Source organism: Onychostruthus taczanowskii, unplaced genomic scaffold (assembly GCF_017590055.1).
Source record: "Onychostruthus taczanowskii isolate IOZ18803 unplaced genomic scaffold, ASM1759005v1 scaffold1, whole genome shotgun sequence".
NCBI classification, from domain to species: Eukaryota; Metazoa; Chordata; class Aves; order Passeriformes; family Passeridae; genus Onychostruthus; species Onychostruthus taczanowskii.
In genome coordinates, this window is record NW_024496525.1 from 34,286,588 (window position 1) to 34,295,887 (window position 9,300).

The 9,300-nt window shown below is 50.0% G+C and overlaps 1 protein-coding gene across 1 annotated transcript; it reads left to right on the plus strand.

The window, feature by feature from the left end:
• The first annotated feature begins 2,485 nt into the window (after window positions 1–2,485).
• Window positions 2,486–8,592, plus strand: LOC121343674 (translation initiation factor IF-2-like). The gene is made up of 3 exons (XM_041419118.1): window positions 2,486–2,620; window positions 4,746–5,525; window positions 6,535–8,592. The coding sequence occupies exons 1-3, from the start codon at window positions 2,486–2,488 to the stop codon at window positions 6,580–6,582; spliced, it is 963 nt and encodes a 320-aa protein (XP_041275052.1). The 3' UTR covers window positions 6,583–8,592.
• Window positions 8,593–9,300: the final 708 nt, after the last annotated feature.

Here is a 9,300-nt window from a genome sequence, read left to right on the forward strand (position 1 = left end):
ACCACCCCAGGGAGCCCAGTGTCCTCACTGCTTCCACCTCTGCCACTAACCTGATGTGCGACCTTGAAAACTCCACTCTGCAAATCCCCTTCGGCCTCTTATAGCAGCTTGTCAGGTCCAGCCCAAAGCTCGTCTGAGTCCAGGGACTGACCAGGGGTGAAGGGTGGATTTAAACTGGATGTTGCTGCCTGCTCCCCAGTCTCAGGTTCAGCCAAACGCCTTATACTGCACAACCAACACTGAGTCTGGTGGAAATGAGGACACACAGAGCCCTCCTAGATGCTCTGCTGGGACATGAGACACTTTGGCCGAGATTCAGCTCTCCAGACACTAAACAGCCACAGGAGCAGTACCTCTATAAGTGCTCTTTGTTTGAGCTCAGCAGAAACAATGGAGAGGAACAGGCACTTTTAGGGCAGTTTGTCCAATGTATTTTTAGATGTCCAACTCAGTGTGGATGAATCATGGCTCAAAAGCGTGTGCTCCTCTCCAGTGACTATGAAAGGAGTCTGGAGAACTGTCTTTCGTGCAGATAGTTACGTTATATAGTTTGGCAAGATGAACTGTGGCCTTTAAAGATGGAGGAAAGGCAGGAAACAAAGCAGCACACCCTTGGGTTACACTGAAGTACCCTCCAAGTGCTCTGTGCCTCCCTCCCCCAGAAACACCTTGTACCTAGATGATACACAACCACCTTCACCCTTGAGCTTGGCTTTGCTAGAAGAATTTCATTCAGTTACTGAACTTGCATATTTCACCAAATATTCCTGCAAGCAGAGCTGCACATTGCTGACGAGCCTCAAGAGCCTCAAAGAAGCTGGACATGCTTCTTGTGAGTCAGCTTTCCTTCCTTTCCCTGCATCATTTAGGTGGTTATTAACAACACAAGCCCACACAACACAGAGGTCTCTAATGGAAATTGAACAGAGTTTCTCAGGTGTCTCTACAACCACTTCACGGATGGATGTACAGGCTGCTACAGACCAAGGGGTACCCAGTGTATTCCTTCCCCTCTGCTTAAACCTTTTGCTCACCAACTCCTGGTCTTTATCCTGGCAACCAACAGCTCAGAAGTTTCGGAAGGCAGAACTTTTTCCTGCAAACCCCACATTTCTGCCTCCTCCCTACACTTCCACAAAAGTAATTACAAGTGCTTTGTTTTCCATCTTAATTGTCATTTCCTTTGATAGAACTTGCAGCCTAAGTCTTAACGCTCAGATAACTAATGCCATTCTTTTCTCTTCTTCCTCATCCCTGGTCACAAACAGTATTGCTTGTACCAGGGTCAGCAGTTCCTTAAAAACCTCTACAGCCAATCTGTGCAGGGCTGCATTGTGCAGGGAGTTATCAGCAGGCTGCAGGAAGGTTAGAAAGCAAACATGCCTCTCTACGAGACCAAAGTTATGCCTGGAGTCAAGCCCCGTCCTGTTTCCCCTCCTGTGGGGAGATAACAGCCTGTACTACACCAGCTCTTTCCCCCACACAGCTTTCTGCCGTGCACACAAGCTGGGCTAAACAGAAGTTTTAGCCCCACTCCCTCTCCTGTCCCTGTCCTGGTCCCTCTGCACCTCCATGGAAGCAGATTGTTCCATCTCCTGCTGTGAGTACTGTCATTTAGGTGATCTACAGAGGTTGTCTTCTTTGTACCCTCACCAACACCAGGAGCTGTGTGTGATCCATGAAGGTGGCAGGAAGCTGGCCAGTATTCAGCAACAGTGTTTAGTCTGCAATCCTGTCACAAAGAAAATGCTCCGAACATGAGGGGTCTCTCCTCTCTCAGCATCATCCCAAGCCAAAATACATTCATCCTTCACAGTGACTGCTTGCTACTGGCACCCTTCATGCTCTGTAGGATGCAAGTCAGTCCAGGAAGTGTAAGGCAGTCGAATTCATGTCCTGTGGGATAACATAAGCTGAATTTTATGATTCATAGTCCAGCAGCTATATGTTCTACCGCAGGAATAAACTCCTGCTCCTCCTGCAGGAACTGCAAGTCAGCACAAAGAGAGTGGGGTGAACATTGCCTGTCCCTTAACATGGATATACCACTGGTACTCCCATACATTTACACTCTTGACAAATTCATCCACACCAGCTGAAGTAAAAAACTCCCTCTGACCCAAGTCAGGTCTTGATTCCTCCTCTAGAGAGCAAAAATAGCAAAATCAGATCAACCTGCTCTGCCAGTGTCTACATGGCCAACTCTGCCTCAGTTACAGGAGTCCCCCACCCAAACTGTCCAGAGATGAAATTCAAGCAAGGAAAGATTAGGTGAGAGGTGTATGAAATGTCACCTTCCCTTTAATCACAGCTTATGGATCCATCCCAAAGCATTACTCATGTGGTGCTCCACACTCCACATTGTGTATAATCCCACTGCCTAATCCAGGTACTTGTTCAAACAGGCACGTTGCTAGGAGTGGGTCCTTGCCATCACTGGGAGCATTCCTTCAAGACCACATCCTCTCCCACGTGCAGAAGTACCATGACAGCTCAAAAAAACCTGCAGGAAAGGCAGAGCAAGCGTGGTGCACACACAGCTCATTCCTTCAACAGGACACAGCCCATGGCCATCCTCTCCCACGCTGCCAGATCGTGTTGGGGAAACACTTCAGTTGTGGTAAGCAACAGATAAGCATCTCTGCACCGACACAGAAAAAGCATCTCAGCTGGTAGATTTTAAAACCGGTATTTATTGTGCCTCAGGGAAGAAAATAAATTGGCTAAATGGGCTGAAAGGCACAGCTTCACTAGGAAGAGCTTGGATTGTCTCTTCGCATCTTTCGGCACAAACCCGGCCATTGAGAGCCCAGATCTAAAACAGAGCTGCAGTTGCTAAGAAAACAGTGCTGCAAACAGATGTCAGGAGATGATTCATGGAGTAAGGGCATATCCCTGTACTACAGATAAACCAAAATGAATGAGGCTCTTTATACCTGATCTCCCAAGCTGGCCTTCTTCACACCCGCTTTGGGACCTTTTCTTTAGTTCCTTTCTATATTCAGATGAATATTCAGTTGAGGAAACTGAGCAGAGCTGAACTCACTGTTTATGTAATAATTACTAGTAAAGGGGTTTTACAACGTGCATGATTAACTCAATAAATGGGCTAAGTTGTGGCCCATTTTTCCCCTAAAAGAATGCAATTTTCTCCCAAAGCATGCAAGCAATCTTTCCCAAAACATACCATGAGGAGTAACAAAAAACACAGATAAAAACTGCAAAGAAACAAACAGTAACTGGTTAGGGTTTTTTTTCTTACTTTCTCTTTCAACATAAAACTTAAAATTAGCAGCTAGGGAGATAAAGCATTTTCAAGCTATTAGATCACTAGCCAGCAATGCACACTGCTCCTTGAATTACTTCATTGTGTCTCTGCTTAAAATCTTTGCCTGAAAAATAAATAAAAAATAGCTGGCACACTACAGGACTGGTCAAGTGCTACTGACACCAACAAAATTCTCAGTTACTTTACTGAACTTTTAGTCAGATTTAATAGGAGAAAGATTAGCTCCTTCCTTAGAATATCCAGAATCATGTAACATCCTGAGTTGGAAGGAACCCCCAAGGATCATTACAGTTCCTTCGCCCCTCTTGAACCACCATGCTCAAATCTTAGCACTGTAACACAGAGTTTCCTGAGGGTATTTGTAAGGAAATGTTTAAATAAAGGAACTTTAATACGTGTTTTTGTAGAAAACTCAGGTAAAAAGGTAATTATCATTCATTAGGAAGCAGGGAAGAAGGAACATTAATTTATACATTTCTGAATAGGTGTTTGTACAGCATTTCACATGATGGGGGCCCAAACATTGCCAGTGCACACATCAGTACATGGTGACACGTTATTGTGGTCACTGCTGGTGTTTCACCTCCAAATTCCAGAGTCACCACCTACCCCTCTCTCTTCTGCCACCACCTGCAGATGACAGGGCTTCCTCTCCTGTGCCACCTCCTGCTCACTCCACACCACCCCATCCTCTCTTGCTGTGACATGCTGCCTTCTGCCTCGGAAATCAATTATTTAGGCTGCCCTGATTTCAGCGAGAGGTGGCTGTGTGTGCAGACACTCTTATTGTGAGCAGAGTTAACAGCTGCCACCACAGCTCCTTCTCAGAAGCGGCTGAAGACCGTGACACAGCTAACCAGGCGCCAGCAGCCGCGTGTTGCTTCTGCAGGAATTGCATTTCACACAGAGATGTAAACAGACGTGCCCGCCAAGCTACGGCTCTGCTCACTTGGCCAACAGTCACAGGAACGAGCCAGGACGCTGCACGTGGCACTTACGTCTTTGTCTGTCTGTCTGTCCTGAAAGGGCAGATCACCCTGTGAGATGAGAGGGAGGAAAACTCAGGAATGACAGAAAGAGGGGGAGAGGACAGGCGAGACACAGGGAAAGAAGAAAGCAGAGGCACGAGGAGCACACAGTCCCAGACATGACAAAGGCTGTGAGAAACTCCAAAACTTGCTCGAAGTTTTCTCTCTGGTAGATTCCCAGTAACTTGAGGAGGGTGCACCTGCTCTACTTCCTGATGCCTCCAGCAGCTCTCAGGAGAAATAGAGAAGAACAATTCAGTTTGATTCAGAACGATTCAGACTGAGCCCAGGTGTAGTTCTGAAGGTGAAAGGAGGAAAAGGGGCCTTCCCTTAAACCCACAAACACACAGAGCACCTGACACTAAGCCAGCACCAAGTTACAGACAGGGAGCCCCACGTGCGGCATCCCATGGGCTGGAATAACACAGATCCGTAAAAACTGCTCCGAAAGGGAGCAGGCGTCTGCCGGGAGCCCTGGAAGGACGGGAGGAAGGGAGGGAAGGCAGGAGGGAGGCTGGCAGCGAGGCGGGAAAGAGAAAAGAGCCCATGTGCAGCGGGAAGCACAGAGCGCGCGAGTCCTCAGCGGGCAGCGCTTCACCGGGGCAGCAGCGCCGGCAATAAAACAGCGCAGGGAGGATGCCGCTGCCTCCTGCGGCCCTCCCAGAAAAGCAGTCGCTCCCTTTTCCCGAAAACTTTGCCTGAGTAAGTTTGCACGATCAGTTCCTCAACACATAATCCAAAGAGATATCGACGTTCCCAGCGGTACCCACGGCTCCCCGGGGCAGCGCCGGTCACCTGCCCGCACCCCCTGCGTGCTCCCCCGCCGCGGGACAAGCCGGCCCCGGGACAAGCCGGCTCCGGCCGGAGCTCCTCCGGCAGCGCGGCCGCCGCTCGGGGAGGGTAGGGCAGGACCGCGGGGGCGGGAGCTCGCTCCAAGCCCGCTCCAAGCTCGCTCCCGCCGCCGGCCGAGCCCGCCGCGCACCCTCCGCGCAGCCCGGCGAACTCCCGCCGCTGCCCCGCCGCGGTCCTTACCCTCTTCCCCGGCTTTCGCAGCGCTGGGAAAGGGGGGGGGACGCGCTCCGGGAGCGCGGTCTCTCCATCCGCGCCCCCCCGCGCAGCGATGTCCCGCGGGGGGCGCGGGCGGTGCCGAAGGTGCAGCCGGCACCGAGGGAACAAAGGCGGCGGCGGCGGGGAACAAAGAGCGGCAGGTACCGGCGCGGCGGAGGGCGCGGGCAGCGGAGCGGGGCGGCGGCACGGGCGAGCCGGGGCAGGGGCCGGGCCGGGCCGGGCCGGGCCGGGCGGACAACGCCGCCGCTCCCGCACAAAGGGGTCGTGGGGCGCCCGGCCCGGGGAGGGGGCAACCCCGGCTCCCCGCGCCCGCCCGTCCTCACCAGCCTTGGCTTCGGCGCGCGGGGTTTCCCGGTGTTTTCCCTCCCGGCGCTTACCGGGACGGCGCTGTTCATCCCGCCCCTCGTGAGCAGCCGGGCAGGGCCACAGGCGCTCTGTGTCCATGTGCTGCACAGTAAGGACTTGGGCTGGAAGTAAGAAATCCTGTGTGTTGTAGGAACCGTTTTCTGGTCTGGGAACGTTTGGGGTTACAGGTGATAAACAAAAATAAAATACTTCATCACAGATGTGCAGCACCCCCAAATCCAATGTAGAAGATCACTGGAGACCTCTCCAGTTTCTGCACAGCATCCACAGTCCTCCCCAAACTGAGCTCTCCTCACCTCAGGCACAGACCCCAGGTATGACCCATCTACCCCTCTCTTCCAGATTCAGACTCTCCTCAAGTTTATGGACAGCATCATCTGACCATGCCCAGCCAGAACTCTGGAAGGCAGATGCGGGTCAGTTATGTAAACATAAGTTGGGGGTCTTTTTTTAGAGCTCAGAGGAGGGTTAGTGGAGGAGGAAAAGGAAGGAATTCCTTAGATTTGTCCCGTTTGATTCTGGATATCTTTTGGCTTCTCACAAAGTGAGAAGATACAAATATTGGGATGGAGCTGTGCTTTACACACCCAGAGGTCAGCCAGCTATTCAAAGGAAATGTAACTTTCCAAAAGCCACTTCCTGCCAGTGTCAATACATTGGGCTTCTCAGTCTGTGCTGGTAAAACATCAACCACCTTAAAAGAGGCAAGCAAGTGAGGTCCTGCATCTGAAGGCTACAAAACCAAAAGTACCTGCTTACTCAAGCTTCTTTTTATACCCACAGATCTGCCTAAAGAAATTCTGCAAGATTTGGAGCCCTGATTTTCTGTGAGGAAATTTTTCTTTTCTGGACAAAAGTGAATCCTGCACCTTTTCAGTGTCATTTCAGCTGGAGCCTGAGAATGCACTGACTTGCAGAACCAACAATCAAAGCTGGCTACTACTTGACTGCCCTGCCTTGGCAAACACCTGGTCCAATTCATGCTTTGTTGCCATCCTGGCAACAAACCAACCTGTGATGGTTCTTTGTGTACTTTTTTTACTTGTTTTATTGAGGATTAATTAGTGTTTGTATAGTGGCACAGCTGTCTGGTGCTCCATGGACACAGCTGAAGGCAAAGGCCGTTGGGCTATGCTGTGGTTTCCTAATTCCTGTGTTATGGCTAGTGTAATGCATATCCTTGAAGTGAAACAAACATTTCTGACTGATTTATGACTTTTGACTGCCAGTTTTCTTGTGCTAGAGGAAGGAGAGAAGAAGATGCAGTATCAAAATCAAGCTGCAATACTTCAAGAATTATTTCAAGTCCCCTGTTGATCACTTGAGGCTCTTGCACATGCTATGAAATTCACCAGAAGTCATCTCATGGAGCTTGATCTTTTATGCCTTGGAGAGCGCCATCCCACATTATCTCTCCATGTTCTTCTCACTGACTTCACCCTGCCATGAATCACAGGGCTCCTCATCCCTTCATACACTGCAGGCATGCCAGGCTATGTCTAACACAGCACAGGTCCCAGCCCAGGGTGCTTGCTTTCACTCAAATTGCACATTTCATAACTTGCTTGTAAAGCACTTTGAAGATATGACACTAAGTGTTGCTAACACAAAATGGTATTGTTGGACAGGTTTAACATGAGCAATTAAACAGTAATTCCATAAAAAAATTCCATAAAAAAAGGTGTGAGGTAGAAAGTTAAAGGTAGAATTAAGTCATATATGCTTACCTTGTATCCAAATCTTCAGGCTGTTGATTACTTGGACTGACACTGAAAATAAGCTTCCATCTCTTTTTACACACAGCCTTCCAGCTAGGAACTGCTAAGGCCCTGTGCTCAGACCCTAACTGCTTTGACAGGTACATGGGTGCTGCCAGCTAGGATAGCAAGTGGCTGACACGGATCAGGCTTTGTGGAAGGTGAAGGTCTAGAAGCTGTGAGAGTAGGGCTCCTGCCTGCTGTCTGCGGCTGTCCAAAATGAGCTGGATGGATGCACAGAGCACTGGAGAAAAGACCTACAGAGCAGCACTGTCAGGCAGTGATGAATATAACTGCAGTGGGGATGAGGAGCCCTCACAATTCCCATTAAATTCCCTTTTGAAAGAGGGTTTGATCAGTTCAGCAGTGATGCTTGCCTCACCACCTTCCCACACCACCCAGAATGGCCAAGTCACAGAGCTGTTTCTTGTACAAGGCATCGAGGCAGTGATTGTCCCCTGTGCTGGGCACTGGTCAGGCCACACCTCAGATCCTGCGTTCAGTTTTGGGCCCCTCACTACAGGAAAGACATTGAGGGGCTGGAGCACAAGTCTGATGAGGAGCAGCTGAGGGATCTGGGGGTGCTTAGCCTGGAGAAAAGGGGACTCAGGAGACCTTACAGCTCTCTACAGCTCCCTGACAGGAGGCTGTAGCCAGGTGGGAATCAGGCTCTGCTCCCAGGGAACAGGTGACAGGATGAGAATGAACTGCCTTGAGTCGCACCAGGGGAAGTCTACATTGCATATTAGGAGAAATTTCTGTACTGAAACAGTTGTGAGGCATTGGAATAGGATGTCCACGGAAGTGGTGGAATCTCTACCCCGAAGTGTTCAAAAGAGGTGTGGATGTTGCACCTGGGGACTTGGTTTAGTGGTGGATGTCATGGTGCTGTGTTAACAGTTGGACTCAATGATCTCAGAAGTCTTTTCCAACCATAATTGGAAGATTGGTCTATAGGTCCCACAGGGATCAACAGCATGAGCTTCATGGCAGGATATTCCTTCCATAATGCAGAATTTGCACATCTAGATTCCAGCATTGGAAGGAGATCAAATGTCCCCACATCCCAGCACCAATCTGGACAAAGCGTTAACTCTGAATGATTGTGATGGCTGTGTAAACTAGTTTTGTTTGGATACTCCAAGTTATGTTTGCTCTGCAGTCTGCCAGGAGAAACCTTTGGCTTAGTGACCCTCCTCTTTCCCCTGTGTGCAACCCCCTGTGCGGTGCTGGCATGGTGTTTGTGCTGGAGCTGGGGCTGGGAACCAGATGAAAGTTAGCCCTGAAGAAGAATACATTGTTTTGATCTGGATTGCTCCCAGGGTTTGATTGTGGTGTGGACACACAAAGAGGTATGTCAGCACAACAGAGGGGGCAGCAGGATCTAGCACAGGGACAGGAATGCACGGCAGAAACTGGAGCTGGGAACAGAACGACACTAAGCAAGAAAATAAGGCATCAGCACTGGGCCAGAAACATCAGCCTCAGTGCCCAGCTGCTCTCTGCTCACCCCATCCCTTGCAGGAGAGAGAATTGGGAAAGGGGAAGAAGGGGTGAGAGTAGAAACTCACTTTTGGACTTTCCAAAGGACCGTCCACTCTGCTGGTGGAGCAACACCGAGGAAATACGGCTGCAGTTTTGCAGACACCCTTTTTGGTGGCAGCAATTCGATGGACCAGTCAGGTTATGCTCCCTCTGTTGTGCTGGTGCAGCTTTTTGTGCTGTTGTGTTGTCAAACAGACCAGGAAAATGCATAAAAAAAGCAGCACCCTCCCCTCCTCAGTTATTTTTA

What these genes read in the sequence shown, in the direction of transcription:
- LOC121343674 (XM_041419118.1), top strand. Translation starts at nt 2,486, where the DNA reads ATGACAGCTCAAAAAAACCTGCAGGAAAGGCAGAGCAAGCGTGGTGCA. An exon ending in GGGGAAACACTTCAGTTGTG is followed by an intron (nt 2,621 to 4,745) that starts GTAAGCAACAGA and finishes GGAATAACACAG; the next exon opens with ATCCGTAAAAACTGCTCCGA. An exon ending in CGGGGAACAAAGAGCGGCAG is followed by an intron (nt 5,526 to 6,534) that starts GTACCGGCGCGG and finishes TTATACCCACAG; the next exon opens with ATCTGCCTAAAGAAATTCTG.